The sequence below is a fragment of the Staurois parvus genome, unplaced genomic scaffold (assembly GCF_062004578.1).
Source record: "Staurois parvus isolate SC_StPar_1 unplaced genomic scaffold, SC_StPar_1.0 ptg000081l, whole genome shotgun sequence".
NCBI lineage: Eukaryota > Metazoa > Chordata > Amphibia > Anura > Ranidae > Staurois > Staurois parvus.
In genome coordinates, this window is record NW_028317877.1 from 14576382 (window position 1) to 14592972 (window position 16591).

General features: G+C 43.0%; 1 protein-coding gene across 3 annotated transcripts in view; it reads right to left on the reverse strand.

The window, feature by feature from the left end:
• The window catches only part of DTD1 (D-aminoacyl-tRNA deacylase 1), a 180205-nt gene that overhangs the window by 140457 nt on the left and 23157 nt on the right, over window positions 1-16591 (reverse strand). For all 3 annotated transcript variants that reach the window (XM_089669798.1, XM_089669797.1, XM_089669799.1), the window contains exon 4: window positions 7186-7283. In XM_089669798.1, coding sequence (XP_089525924.1) covers window positions 7186-7283 — 98 coding nt within the window. The remainder of the gene's footprint in view (window positions 1-7185; window positions 7284-16591) is intronic.

Genomic DNA, 16591 nt, shown 5'->3' on the forward strand with positions numbered 1-16591 from the left:
AGTAAATAGACACCCAATATGTCACGCTTTAAAATTGTGCACGCTCGAGGAATGGCATGAAACTGCGGTACTTAAAAATCTCAAATGGGTGATGCTTTAGAAATGTCTACAGGTTAGCAGTGTAAAGTTACAGAGGAGATCTGGTGCAAGAATTATTGCCCTTGCTCCGTCGTTCGTGGCAATACCTCAGTGTGCGGTCTGAACATAATTTAAATATGTGGTCATGGCCTACGTAAGCGTTCAACATTATGTGCAAGCACGGGGAGACGGGGGCACTTTAAACTTTTTTTTTTAAAAATGTATTTAATGTTTTTTGGGGTTTTTTTGCACTGTTCTTTTAAAAAAAATGGAATCACTTTTATTCTTATCACAAGAAATGCCTGCATCCCTTGTGATAGAAATAATTAGTGACAGGTCCTCTTTATGGAGAGATATGGGGTCAATAAGACCCCACATCTCTCCTCTACAATGTAAAGCATTGGATAAAAAAAAAGCACTGATCTAGTGCTTTCAAAAAAAAAAAAAAAATGGCCGGAAGGGGAAGTGACATTGCTTTGGTCCTCCAAGGCCATCTTTCCTTCACTCATCTCTATGCCCAGCACCGGGATCGATAGTTTCCCAGGTAAGGCTGAACTACCGAGCGGTGGCCGTTGGCAGCAAGAGCGTTTTTCGGCACCTGTATCAGTGCTTTTTTTTTTCATTTCGGCCGATGGCCGAAAGGGGTGTTTTCAGCCGAAGCATTTTGGCCATCGAAATTTCGGTGCATCCCTACCGCTTACATACATTTACATCTGTTTTTCAGATGTAAAATTCCCTGATTGCTGCCAATTCATCTCTTTTCATGCTATTGGGATCATATATGTATAAAAATTGATTTTTCAGCTTACCAGAAGGAAATTGTGTATCAAAAGGGTTGATTTATTATTTTAAAGTGTGAGTGCAATATGAACATTTTTTTATTAAGGGCTTTATACAGTATTAAGCTATTAGGCTATCCCCCTTCTTTTTTGCATCCACCATCCATCCATGAGCGTAAGTTTGTGGATTACCAGGGAAGGATTGCTGGGGATCATTTGGAAGGATTTGTGTCCATTTGAGCTTGCAGTCGATTTTTTAAATGTGAGTGTAATGGTTAATATTTGAAAAAAAAATTTTTGCAGTATCACACGACTTTTTTCTTTTTTTCTTTCATCCACTCGGGAGGTATTGATTAAGAAAATACTGAAGTAATCGGCAGATTTGTTCAGAAGATCTCATCGCAACTCCAAAATGTGTTTGATTCATGAAGTCATTTTCCACTTGGCAATCACCTGATTAAGCGAGTGTGAGTGAAAACTTGCACCATGTAGATGATTTTGAGCACGTTGGTAATTATATTGTTTATATTATTTTATTGAAGTTTCTTTGAAACACAAGACTTTTTATTTGGGACTTTATTTGTTTTTTTGTCTCTGTAATTGGTTTGAGCTGGGTTTTTTTTGTGTGCACTACACTCTATGTAGGTGTACCAAGCCCTCCTCAGCTAGGCCAGGCTACCACTACTACTACTACTACTTCCCTAAGGTGTTACCATTGCATCTACCCCTATTGCTAGTGAGACTCTTGTCCTGGACACAACCTAACTTGTTGTAGAACCTGGAAGTCAGTAGATCCACATCCAGAGTTCCTAAACGCTAGCAGATTGCCAAGAATATCTTGGTATACAGAGACCATTCTCCCGGTATCAGCCGCTGACCTCTGTGGAAAAAATCTCCTGCCAGTTTCTATACGTGGAATATGTACTGTCGACAGATAGCACGTGCTGTTCTGCACCAGACAGAATGTAGTTAACCTTTTACTGAACCACACTACTCCTGGTGCCGCCCTGATGGTTGATATATGCCACTGCCGTGGCATTGTCAGACCGAACCCTGACCACAAACCTGTGCAACTGGTTCGTCCAATAATCAAGAGCAAGGTATACTGCTATACTGCCCGAAGTTCCAAGATATTGATGGTCAGTATTCCCTCCTGTGCAGACCAAGTCCCCGGAACGGTTACCAACTCCAAACCAGCCCCCCAACTGGAGAGATTGGCATTGGTGGTTACCATCTTCCATATCACTCAGTTACCCCTTCTCCAGATTTCGAACACAAACTCAGACTCTGCAATACCCCAGAGAGAAAGCCCTCCAGCAATCCAATGCTTGGAACTTCATGATCCAAACAGAGAATGTTCCTCTACAAAAGATCTGGAGTGGAATCGCACATAGGAAACTGCTTCAACGTAGATATAATTTCCTCATGCAGCAACCTATTGAATGATACTTTTTGCTTCTCATATTTCACTTTAAACTTGGAACTGACTGCTCCCTGAGCAAAGAAACATTAAGATATTCTGAGATTGACACCCCCCTGTGTCCTCAGCAAACCCAGCACCAAGGCTAGGAGCTTTGTGAACACACGAGAGGCTGTGGCCAGCCCAAAGGGCAGTGCCGCCCCCCCATAAAATGGTGATTTTTTACTGGAAATCACAGAATCTCTTGATGAGCCTGAAAAAACTGGCACAGGAAGATGTGTCATTGAGGACTATGGACACCTGAAATTTCTCTCTTGCAGAAAAGCCACCACTGATCAGACCGATCCCATCTGAAACAGAAGGACATCTAGACTTATGCCTTGAGATCTAAGATAGACATCATATCCATGTTTGGTTTTGGGCCTGCAGACCTGTCAAGTGTCTCAAATCACCTCAGAGACTGCCCTGGCATCCTCTACCCGAGATATTTCTCAAAACACAGCCGTCTCAGACTCTGGAGGGGAAAAGCTTCCCTCCAAGTACTAACCAGCGCAGACCCTGCTTAGCTTTTGAGTTCAGACAAAATCAGGTGCATTCAGTCTAATGTGCCGCAGTCCATTGCAGCTCCACCGCCAGGAATAGCAGCAATTCCAGACAAACACAGTGGCCCAGATATACCTGACACCACTGATTATCAAGAAATGTGAACACCGCCAGATTATCTTCTCCAAGTCCACTGGACCTGAGGGTGGAGCACCTGCTTCTTGGCTGCCACCCCCTTCTGGGACCCTTTAAGTCAATAATGTAGCAACTATATTGTCACCTAAGTATGCAGTCCCACAGGGATGCAAGTCCATGTTGGTCTACAGTTATACAATCACGCAGGCAAGCAAGCATGGAGTTATGCAGGTATGTAGGTACATAAGTCTGCATTTATGCAGTTTAGTTTATGCAAGTATACAGGTACTCAGCTATGCAAGTAAGCAGATTATCCAAGTACACAGTTCACACACGTATGCGTGTAAGTATGCAATTTATCCAAGTGCATATATGCATGTACGTATGCAGTATGTGCAAATATGCATGTACGTATGCAGTTTATGCAAGTATAAGTATGCAGTCTATGCAAGTATGCATGTACGTATGCAGTTTATGTATTTAAGTATGCGTGTACTTATGCAGTCTGTGCAAGTATAAGTATGCAGTCTATGAAAGTATACATTTAAGCATGCATGTACCTATGCAATTTATGCATTTTAGTATGCATGCACTTATGCAGTTTATGTAATTATATACAGTTCAAATAATTATGCAGGTATGAATGCAATAATGTAATACGATGCTACAACTGCCCCGCTTTCTAGAAACGTATTGTTTCTTCAAAGAACTGTATCAAAATAACTGCACTTGGTTCCATACTAGTTTAGCAGGACTAGTCAAACACATATGCATCAAACTCAGCCTGCATGCAGCCTCTATGATGCTTCACTGCAGTCTAAATGTAAGCTCCTTCAGATCATTTTTAATATTGGAAAACGTGGTCTTTACCATAGGAACAGTTGGGGACTGGTCTGAAGGACATAGTAATCCTAAATGTAAGATATTTATTAAATTTTGGCTTATACCTCATAATATACAATTGATGGATCTCTTCTTTACCTCCACGAGGAATTGGGGAAGTTGAAAAGGGTACTACCTGCATGGTGGATGGAAGTTGCCAAGCATACATTATATATCCTGGAATGCTGGTTTTTACTGCATAAGGGTAATTGCCTTGAATCCCACCAGTGTGAGATATCACAGAGTGTGCACTTCACCTTTTGATGTGTATTGGAAGCTGACAGGCGAATACTATATACATTTAGAAATCCTTGTTTTGATTCGAAGAGGGTAATTGCCTTTAATCCCACTAGTGTGAGGTGTCACGGAGTGTTCAGTTCACTTTTGATGTGTTGTATTTTCACTGAGTGATTTTGTGGATTTATATACATATATTTAAAATTTTTTTTTTTTTTTTTTTTTTGTGTGTGTTCTGTTTTCCACGTTGGTAGGAGTGCACACTGAGTGAATAATTTGATTTGCATGATTCACTTGTCACTCATGTATATTATAATTAAATGTATTTTTCACTTATATATTTATGATATAATTTGAAGGTATTACACTATATCCAGTTTCATTTTTTCGAGGTTTACGGGATCTGGATTGGTGAATTGAGTTGGATACACTGTAGAATTTTTGGAAGACATTGATATAATTTTTGGACACAATTATTTTGGACAATTATTTTTGGACATTTGTGAAACACTTAAAAGGTTATTGAGTTTTATTTTTCACTATTGAAGTGGGTGTTATTTATGTAATAGGGGTTGAGTGTATTGAGAGAAAAGGTTTATGGATATTTACTTTCATGGGTGAAAGTGTGACTTTTCTTGGGGTTATCAGTGTGAGTTTGTTTGATGTATAAGGGACAAAAAATTTCTGCGTCTGGGTGCACACATCCCACTCTGTACACATGCAAACAATCAGATGTGTGGTGATATGCATAGTGCATATCATTCATGAGTACCTACCGGTCGGCTACGCATACACCATTCTCCATGATGTATGGACTTATGAGCCTCTGTGAATAAGCTCTTAATGGGCAATGTTTGATAATCTAGCCCACTCAGATATCCATGGAACTCTGTGCACCTTATACCAGGAGCACTGCACAAACATTGCTGGGCCACGAGCAGGTAGCAGCACAAAAACACTATATTAGCAAAATCTAAGATATGCAATAAGATGTAAAGGAAGTTTGTAGTGAGGTAATATGGGGGATATCACTGCTGATGTATCCTTCAGAAAATAGCTGCCGGGCACTCATTGCAATCCAGAGTCTCTGATACTTTTAGAGTCTTGGACCTGGAACAAGTGTGATAAGGAGTTCTGGCTTAAATTTGATTTCACTTGCTACATGCTTGTCTGGATCAGAAACTTTCAAAGCCAGATAGCCAGGCCTTTAGCATTTTCAAAAACAGGTCAGCGAAGGCAGCTAACATATTTCTCCCACTACACGTTCCCTGTAACTCACTGAGAAGAAGGGTGAGAAATGAGATAGGCATAGCTTACTTGTATGTTACAATAGGATTGATAGGACTGAAGTATCTGATTTTAGTTATTTTTGACATATCAAACATTTCAGAAGGGCAATTCATATTTCAGAATGGCATCATATTTATTTTAAATCAGGGTGTTTTCAGGATCCCCACCCCCTTGTCTATTGCATCAGTTTTTATAAATGAGCTTTTCTCTATATACAGTGCCTTGAAAAAGTATTCATACCCCTTGTAATTTTCCATATTCCAAACAGCTGTATTTATACTGAGATTAAATTACACACAGGTGGACTCTATTTACTAATTAGGTGACTTCTGAAGGCAATTTGTTCCACTAGATATTAGTCAGGGGTATCAGAGTAAAGGGGGCTGAATACAAATGCATGCCACACGTTTCAGATATTTATTTAATGTTGAAAACCATTTATAATCTTTCTTCCACTTCACAATTATGTGCCACTTTGTGCTGGTCTATCACATAAAACCCCAATAAAAGAATTTATGTTTTTGGTTGTAACATGACAAAATGTGGAAAATTTTAATAAAATATAGAGAGAGAAATATAGATCTCTTCCTCTGTGTGTGTGTATGTATATATATATATATATATATATATATATATATATATATATATATATATATATATATATATATATATATATCAATCATACACACACATATGTATATACACAATCGACAAATCCCGGGTGCCAGGTCGCCGTGATAGTAAATACAGCCTGGCACAACATTGTCGGGCAGCCTGTAGCTGCCACTGCTGTGTGAGGCTGGGGGGTAGAGAGGAGAGCGGTGAGAAGCAGCGTGAATGTGAAGGGTGGGTTAGGGGAGATGCAGGGCTGTCAAGTAGTATGAGGGGCAGCTCAGAAGAGGAGCAGAACTGGCAGGAAGTGTCCCCTGTGCAGCTCTCCGGGACACCTGCCGCTCCAGGGAGACTCTCAACCTTTACCTCGGAGCAGGAACTGGCAGCGTGACAGCCAGTGTGGCCACCTATCAGTGCCCCATTTGTGCAGCCTGATTAGTGTCCTCATCAGTGCCCCATCAGTGCAGCCTCAATCAGTGCCCCATCAGTGCAGCCTCATCAGTGGCTCCATCAGTGCCGCCTCATCAGTGGCTCCATCAGTGCCCCATCATTGCAGCCTCAGTCAGTGCCCCATCAGTGCAGCCTCAGTCAGTGCCCCATCAGTGCAGCCTCAGTCAGTGCCCCATCAGTGCAGCCTCAGTCAGTGCCCCATCAGTGCAGCCTCAGTCAGTGCCCCTTCAGTGCAGCCTCAGTCAGTGCCCCATCAGTGCAATCTCCCTCCCTTGTCTATTGCATCAGTTTTGATAAATGAGCTTTTCTCTATATACAGTGCCTTGAAAAAGTATTCATACCCCTTGTAATTTTCCATATTCCAAACCTATGAGGGCTTCACAGAACAGTTGTATGTATACTGAGATTAAATTACACACAGGTGGACTCTATTTACCAATTAGGTGACTTCTGAAGGCAATTTGTTCCACTAGATATTAGTTAGGGGTATCAGAGTAAAGGGGGATGAATACAAATGCACGCCACACTTTTCAGATATTTGTAAAAAATGTTGAAAACCATTTATAATTTTCCTTCCACTTCACAGTTATGTGCCACTTTGCGTTGGTCTATCACATAGATGCCAATAAAATACATTAACTTTTTGTTTGTAACATGACAAAATGTGGAAAATTTCAAGGGGTATGAATACTTTTTCAAGGCACTGTACCCTCCTATGTGAATATGACCTTAAATGACTTTTTCAAGATATTCACTTACATGTTTTGGGTCAGCTGTCGATGCTGGAGGCTCCAATTGTATGGTGACTGGGCCGTCATTCTGTATATTCACTTGCATGTATGCTCCAAACTTGCCATCTGGAAGAGAGCACAGCAAATTTTACTGCAGAAAAATTACAATTACAAAGCAGATAACCAAAATTCAGTAATGCTTTTATTTTCTGGGCACATTTAAACCCAAAACCAGAAATGTAATATATTTCACCCTACCAACAGTTCTTAGCTGCAGTAGCTGCATTAGTTTCCTTTTACAGGGATCTTTTCCTTTATTTTCTGTACTGGTAGAAAACGCATTTAGTACAACAAAAAAAAAAAATGAATGCAGCCACCACATCTAAGAAATGGTAAGATGTTGTATATCTAATTAATGTTTTTGAGTTTAGATATGCATTAGCCAGTTCTTACCATTACAATGGGATTGTGCAGGCCTATCTGAACATTCCATTCTGTTATATCTAACCAGACAAGCCTTTGTGCTGCATAGTTGTTGGTAAATTAGTATTCATAGAGCATTGTGGGCAGCTTAGTGGATAGTACTTCTGCCTGGCAGCACTGGGATCCTTGCCAGGACACTACCTGCAGGGAGTCTGCATTTTCTCCCTGTGCTGCGTGGGTTTCCTGCAGGTACTCCGGTTTCCTCCCACACTAGACATGCTGGTAGATTAATTGGCTCCTGTCTAAATTGGTCTTAGTATGTGTATGTATGAATGCGAGTTAGGGATCTTAGATTATAAACTCCTTGAAGGCAGGGACTGATGTGAATGTACAATATTTAAAGCACTGCATAAATTGTCGGTGCTATCTAGATACCTGAAATAAAGAAGATTGCACAATTACATTGTAAAACAGAGTCACCTTTAGAAAATAATTTTCTTTCTTGTGTCTATGTAAAAAGAAATGGACAAAATAACCAAGAATAACAAATAACAAATGTCCATATCACTCACTTGTGAATTTTTTGTTTTTATGTTCCAAAGTTTTCTTTTTTGTTTTAATCAAATCCCTCCTTACTAATCAAATCCCTACATCCATTCATTATAAAACCATCTCATCAGCAATCATGTTGAATTGGCTGCCTGAATAGAAACTGTGCTAACAAAAATTAAACTTGAGTGCGTGGGGATCAGAAATACAGTAATCCTGTGAAAATTGCAATCAGCAAGTTACATGATAAATCCAAAAGACAAGATGTTCCCTCAGCAAATAATGCAGGGTTGTGGCTGCTCTAACTTCCACCTAAATGATTGCTGAAGCTAGAAATAAGTGAAACAAGTGCAGCTGCCACTGCCAGAAATTATGCCACACATTGTTAACAACTCAATAAAAAGTTCTTGTACAAGATCGGTCAAGATTTCATGAGTATAGTCTTTTCAATGTTTTGCTTAATATATACAGTACTGTATGTAAAAGATCAATAAATGTATATTGTAAGCTCCAAGGAGCAGGGCCCTCCTATCCCTCTTGTATTGAACTGTATTGTCTCCCGTTATATTGTAAAGCGCTGAGCAAACTGTTGGCGCTATATAAATCCTCTATAACAATAATAATAATGTAAATCTTATCAATCTACATAGCTCCCAAATATCACTCCTTTGGAACTGTAAAAATAAACTATTAAACGTTGTTTACATTGCACTAAACCCTTTACCCATCCTTCAGATTACTGCATTTGCTGGTTTTAACATTTGTCACAATGGCTAGGAATGGTGAAAAAGAGCCCCAGGTGGTTTAAAGAACAATTATACTTTCATACAAATAACCTTTCAAGTAGAAATATGTCTACCTATAAAAGAAAATATTTTCTGAGCACCTAATGTAGCTTCCTGTAATGGTGTTGCTACAATGCTGCACTGATCCGAAATCCAGAGCAGAGTTTCCACTTTCAGGTAGGCTGTGCTTGCTTGGACTAGAGTGGGATGAAAAAAAAATGTTGCATTCTGGATTGACAGAACCGCCTCTAATTGAAACCCTCCCACTGTGAGCTGCAGTGTCTGGAAAGGGGGAACGCGAGACACCAATGAAGTAGGATTTGACTCAGAACAGGTAAACAAAGTTTATTTACTTTGTAAGGCTTGTGCATGATATGGTAACTGCACTTGACACTTGGTTAGATCCTTTAGGTGTACTTTGAGAGGACGTCTATCATTCTATCTTTGAAAACCTTTACTTAAGAATGGGACTGGTCCTTCAAAGGACAGACCAGGATTGGCCAGGGGAGTTTCCTGCAGCAGCAATTCAGTTTCCATGTGGGCCAAGTTCGTGGACAGGTGGATATACACTCAGACAGTAAAAGAACTTAGTGGGTGTTGTACATTCATTTAAAAGTATAATTGTACCAAAAGATATAACAGAGTAAATCTGTACTTTAGGTGTTCTTATGAGTTTTAATGCATCAGAATCTGCATGAACAGAAATCTGTGTTTTGTTTAAATAATTGGGATAATATGTAATATCTTCCTTTTCCCTTCTCCAAAGATTGGAGGTATGAATCTATGTTAATATTTTATACTGTAAATATCAGAGTGCCTGCTATTACCGTTATTAGCCAGAAAAGCCACCTCTGTGCAGCCAGCCCCCTGTGATAAAGATAAATTTCAACTAAATGTGAAGGTTGCGCAAGCCAGTAGTAATGCCCCCCTAGTATTCTGGGAAACTAATTTGCTAGCTGAGATTAAATTACAAAAAAAATATATTTAAACCCATTTACTAACATAAGCTTTAAAGCTCAGTGTTAGAATTTACAAAAGTTGCCCACCAGCTTTAAAACAGAAAAATACAGTTTTCGATTCAATACTCACCTTCTCTTTAGTATTGTCCCCTACAGACACACTACTCCATCCATCAGTGCTGGTCCTTCTAGGCTGATGCCCAGTATCATTCAACTCACTTTCAATGACCCAGGTTACCATGGACCTCCTCCCCTGAGGGTGCATCATCACATTGGCCTGGGCTTACAATACAATGCTGCAGAGAACAATAATAACATCTAGAGAGCTGGATAAAAACCATGGTTACTTGCCGGTAATTGCCTTTCTGGAAGTCTTCCTGCATGGCTACATGAGAGACACCAGCTTCACCCTCTACAGGAAACAAAGTTTAAAAGCCCATCGCTCCCCCTTGTCCTCAATAATTAGGAAAAGTAGATCATCACAGGTGTACATGAGGAGAGAACCCTTCACCTACATCAATCCACCATCATCACACTCTGAGGAATATACATTGGGTGGGAAAAAAAGGATGCTGTCCTGAAAAGAACATTACTGTTAAGTAACCATGGTTTTTCCAAAGCGTCTTCCAGGATGGCTACATGAGAGGATAAACAAGAAATACTCCTACCTTAGGGAGGGACCACTGCCTGTAGAACTTTCCTTCCAATCACCAGCCCCTGGCTAGAAAGAAGCTCCACACTGTAGTGTTTAACAAAGGCATGGTTATTCAACCAAACTGCCACACTGGAGATATCTTCCCACAAAGCACCTGCCCTCTCCACCCAAGAGGCTGCCAAGGCTCTAGTGGAATGTGCCCATACGCTAGAAGGTGGCTGGTGACCCAAGCTCTTGTATGCACAGAAAATTATCATGAATCCACCTGGCAATAGAACTCTTTGAAGCACAAAGACACTTCCTGGGCACACTGAAAAGAACCAGAAGATGACTAGATCTGCTGAAATCTCTGGTAACCCTCAAGTATTCTAACAAACATCTCCTAACATTTAGAAAACTGTACAGTGTTTCCTTCTCATTCTTGGGGGAACTACAGATGGAAAGTAAAGTAACCAACTGATTGAAAACCCAACTCCTTTTCGGCCAATAAGGAGCTATGAGGATTACTTGACAGTCTTCCATCACAATCTTCTGAGCAATTTGCGAAAGGATTGACAGAGGCAGAAAGGTGTAAGCCAGACCGAAGTACCAAACCGGAGTTAATGCATCTGCCCCTAGAGCCCCAGACTCCTTCTCTACAGTAAAGATGTTCCAAACCTTCCTGTTCCTGCCTGAGGAGAACAAATAAACCTCTGGAAGACCCCATGGATCTGTAATCTGTACAAAGAGCTCTGCATTCAATTCCCATTCCTCTTGCCTTACTGGATTCCAGCTGAGGTAATCAGCTAGGACATTGTCAGATTCCCTGAGATGGACCGCTCTCAGAATTCAGACAATCTTCTGCCCACAGCAGAATCTCCAGGGCAAAGGAAAGCAATTTCTGAGACCTTGTGCCTCGTCTGTTAAATGTCAAATAAGCCACTGTGGTGGAATTGTCTGAAAAGGTGAACACATCCTGACTGTGAATGGTGTCTGAGAAGGACCTTAGAGCCATCCCCAACACTAACAGCTCTCTGAAATTGCAGGAAAAATCTGCCATGTCCAGCCATCAAATTCCCTGGGCTTGGCAAGAACCCAAATGAGCCCCCCAGCCCCAGGAGCTGGCATCCGCGGAAATCTTTCCTGGGCCCATTTGTGTCCAGGGCCGGCCCTTTGTCATATTTCACTGGTCTCTCCACCAATCTAGACCCAGAGAATCGTCCTGCAGAAGATTCACTACTGTGTCTAAGGAACTGTAACTGATCCCATGGGGCTAGCAAAAATGCCTGAAGCTTTCTTGAGTGCAGCTGGGCCCAGGAGACTCCAGGAATGGCCGCCGTCATTAGCCCGAGAACATGAATGATCTTTCTCAAGGATGCCTGCTGCATTCAGAGGTTCTGGACTGATGACATTAATCTGTTTACCTTTGATTCTGTGAGAAACTATTTTGGAGAAAGAGAATCTATCCAGTACCCTAAAAATTCTATCGTCTGGGAAGGATCCAGGCTGGATTTGTTTAGGTTTACTAACCAACCCAAGGAACCTAATTTCAAGAGAACTATCTCCAAATCTGTCTCCAGTTTTAATTTGTAGGTGAAAAAAATTAATAGATCGTCCAGATAGGGGATAATGGCTATGCTTTGCATACGCAGGATAGCCATGACTTCAGCCAAAACCTTTGTGAACACTCTTGGAGCTACCGCAAGAACGAAGGGAAGATCCTGGAATTGCCCGTGCTATAACCACCTTTTTTGAATGGATTTCAAATCTCAAATATTTCTGGGAAGAACAATGAATTGTAATATGGAGATAGGCATCCAGAGGGGCCATAAAGACCTCCTGGTAGAGCAGATTCCTTACAGTGTAAATGCTCTCCATTCGGAAATGTTTGTACACCAGGTTGAGGTTCAGGGCTTTCAAGTTGATAATCACCCTAAATCCACACAAACTTTTTTTTTACCAAATATATATGAAAAAAGAAACCCTGGAAGTTATGTTCCTTTGGAACTGGAACAATCGCCACCCGAGAAGCCAGGTGCGTCAGAACCTCTACAAAAGCTTGCGACTTCTCTCAGTCCTTTGGCAGTATTGTTGCTAAAAAAATGTTGGGGGGAGGAGAAACAAATTCCAGTTTGTACCCTTCCTTCACTATTTGAAGAACAAAGGGGCACACTCCCTTCCATTCCCAAATGTCGGAAAAAAAGAGACAATCTGCCCCCCACCCCGGGCCTGGTGTCACTTATCGGTTTTGGGAGCTGAGTCTCTCGACACCCCCTTTTCCTTTGGTCTTATCAAAAGACCAATGAATCCTTCCAGTTTGAGGCTTTTCGGAGTCAAACCTATCATTCGCCTGCTTACCCCGAAAAGGTCCTTTGCTCCAAAAATTCTCTCTCCTCTTGGAAATTTACCACCCTTTGCTCAAGAATGAGGAAAAAATAGTCTGGAGCCCAGAACCAAATTCCCCTCAAACAGTAAACCACAAAGTTTGGACTTAGAAGCCATCCCATGCCTTAAGCCATATGGTCCCACGGGCAGAGTTTAGAAGCACAGTAGCCCTGGCAGTGGCTCTAACACTTTCAGCTGCTGCATCTGCTAGAAAGGCTACACACTTGGAAATAAGTGGCAGTGCCTCCTTAACCTGGGTAATAGGGGTATCTGTGGAGAAGAGCTCATCCAATATGTCAACCCAAAGATCCAAATTTCTGGCTAAAGAAGTGGAGGCTAAGGCTGGTCCAAGAGAAAAGGCCGAAGCACCCAGGCGTTTCTCAATAAGGACACTGTCTTTCTGTCCATTTGATCTTTAATGACTCCCGTGACCTCAAAAAGACAAATCTGCATCCTTAGAGACCGGAGAGAGGGGGGAATGTAAGTTAGGACATTAAAGGAGATTTCTTCTTCAGAACCAAAACGGAAATCTCTGCTTGTGCCCCCTAGAAAGAAAAAGCTCCAGATCTTTCCACTCCTTGAGAAACATGTCCCTAAGGGATTTATGAAGTGGAAACGTTCTGCCTTTCATGTCCTGTAAACCTCTGTACATCACATCCTGCACAGATTGAGGAGACAAATCCTCTGCAATCTGTTCAAATGTGTAAATAGTTTAACAACTGTGCTGTCTCCTCCCCCGGAAAGAGAAATCTGCTAGAATACCCTTCTCTAGATTCCCCTTCTCCTTCCTCTGAACTCTCTTCCCTAAAGAACGAGGGGATCCCTCTCTCTCCTCTGAATCAGAGGTTGTGTGAGACACATTTCGTATCAGAAGGAAAATTAATCATAATGTGTTCACTAGTAAGGGAAGCAACCTGAGAAGTGGAAGGTTCCTCAGATACTGAAGAACTGACCGAGCACAAAGTGGAAATCATTTCTCCCTTCATAGAGCAAGTGACATTTTTGATAAAAGGAGACAGAATCAGAACCCACAACAGATAAAATACATTTCTCGCAGATCTTTTTTTGTGTAAGAATCAGAGCCTGAAGCCACAACTCCCACACCTCCTTTTGCATTTTTGAGAATCCTAAATACACAAAATTTAGCGCCTCTCTCCCCCCACATGCGCCTCAGCAACCGGGGCTTTGGACCCTTCAGAAGAGGTGCTCGGTTTTGGCTCCGCAACCTCTCCCTCCTGTATATTGGGATGTTGTGTTCCACCGCTCTGTAAACTTTCCAGATCCACTGCAGCCACTGCCACATCTATTTATTTATTTATTTATTTATTTGTCGAGTTTATATAGCGCCAAAGGGTTTGCTCAGCGCTGTACAATAGAGGGGGGACAATACATGAAACAGTACAGTAACATCAAACAGCACACAAGGGGTAAGAGGGCCCTACTCTTTCGAGCTTACAATCTAGGAGGGAGGGGGTAGAGGTACAGGAGGAAATGGCTGTGGGGGATGGAGTGGAAGGAGGAGGGAAGGGCAGCGGCTGTTAGGTGAGGGTGGGGTAGGCTTCCCTGAAGAGGTGGGTTTTCAGGGAGCGCCTGAAGGTGAGGAGGGAAGGTGACAGTCTAATGGGTTGGGGTAGTGAGTTCCAGAGGATGGGGGAGGACCTGGAGAAGTCTTGCAGTCGTGCGTGGGAGGAGGAGACCAGGGAGCAAGATAGAAGGAGGTCCTGTGAAGAGCGAAGGGTACGGGTAGGGTGGTACCTGGGAATCAGGTCGGTGAGGTAGTTAGGGGCAGTGTTGTGAATGGCTTTATAGGTCAGAGTGAGCAGTTTGAATTTAATGCGTTGGGCAATGGGGAGCCAGTGGAGGGAGAGGCAGAGGGGGGTGGCAGAGGTGGAGCGGCTGGTGAGGTGGATGAGTCTGGCAGCTGAGTTCAGGATGGTCTGAAGCGGGGTGAGTTTGCACTGGGGTAGGCCGGTGAGGAGGGAGTTGCAGTAGTCAAGGCGTGAGATAATCAGGGAGTGAACGAGTAGTTTAGTGGTGTCTGGGGTAAGGAAGGAGCGTATCTTGGAGATGTTCCGGAGGTGGAGCCTGCATGAGTTTGTGAGAGATTTGATATGAGGTTGAAAGGAAAGGTTTGAGTCCAGAATGACGCCAAGGACCTTGGCTTGCGGGGCGGGATTGATGGTGGTGTTGTTGGTAGTGATGGAAAGGATGGGGGGGGGGGCACGGGAAGGGGGAAAGACGAGAAGCTCGGTTTTGGAGAGGTTGAGTTTGAGGAAATGGAGCGACATCCAGTCAGAGATGTCGTTTAGGAGGTGAGTGATGCGGGCGGAGAATGTGGGGGTGAGGTGAGGGGTGGATAGGTAGATTTGAGTATCATCAGCATAGAGGTGGTAGTTGAAGCCGTGGGAGTGTATGAGTTTGCCAAGGGAGGAGGTGTAGATGGAGAAGAGAAGGGGTCCAAGGACAGAGCCCTGGGGGACCCCAACAGAGAGGGGGAGGGAAGAGGAGGTGGCGCCGTTGTAGCAAACGCTGAAGGAGCGTTGGGATAGGTAGGAGGAGAACCAGGAGAGAGCGGTGTCTCTGATGCCAAGGGAGAGTAGTTTATTAAGGAGGAGGGGGTGGTCGACTGTGTCAAAGGCCGCAGAGAGGTCTAGGAGAAGGAGGACAGAGTAGTCGCCTTTGGCTTTGGCGGTTAGTAGATCGTTGGTGATTTTGAGGAGGGCAGTTTCGGTGGAGTGTAGGGGACGGAAGCCGGACTGTAGTGGGTCAAGGAGGTTGTTGTCAGTTAGGTGGGCGCTTAGGCGATCGTAGACCAAGCGCTCAAGGAGCTTGGACGTGAGTGGCAGTAGGGAAATTGGTCTGAGGTTGTTGAGGTCAGTGGGGTCCAGGGAGGGCTTTTTGAGTATGGGGGTGATGTGCGCATGTTTTAGGGGGGAGGGGAAGACGCCAGTAGCGAGGGAGAGATTGAAGATGTGGGTAAGGGAGCGGATGAGGGAAGAGGGGGGAAAACTGCTTCTGTGAATCCTGTGCATCTGTAAACTAGTGCCTCCTCACCCAAATATGGCATGCCTTGGCATTTCCTCGTTAGCCAGAAGTGGGACATCACGGCACACCGGAAGTATCGGCACCGCCATCTTGGTAAATCCTTATTGACCACCGCCAGAAATGACGCACTACTGCCATCTTGAGACTCCTGGGAGAGACACCAAGAGGAGTACATGCAGAGAGGGGATACCCAACCACCGTGGAAGCCCAAAAAATGCAGAGAAAGTGCAGCAACTGAACCACTGGCCTCCCTGCCCCAGATGGAAGTTATCTCTCCTGGAAAAAAAGCACCAAAACCAAAATGATGAGCGTCTGGAGTCGGTCCACATATACACACAAAGGAAGCGAGATCCAGGTAAATAAGTACTGTTAATACTTCTCCTGTGCACACAGCCTCCCTGATGTCCGACCCACAGGCAGGTTCCTCAGGCAAAGCAAAGCAAAATAGAAGCAAAATAGCAGGCAATCACAATTAAGTATACCTTATTGCACCACTCCAAGCTATCGATGGAAGGAAATGGGACTCCCCACCAGCAAGTGAGAAGCGTGGAACACAAGTCCGAGTGAATCCAGTGTCAGCAAACACAAGTGAAAGGATGGGCACTGCTCAACTGACACAGGAGTCCAATGTTGAGGAATGGCCTCAGCCGCCAT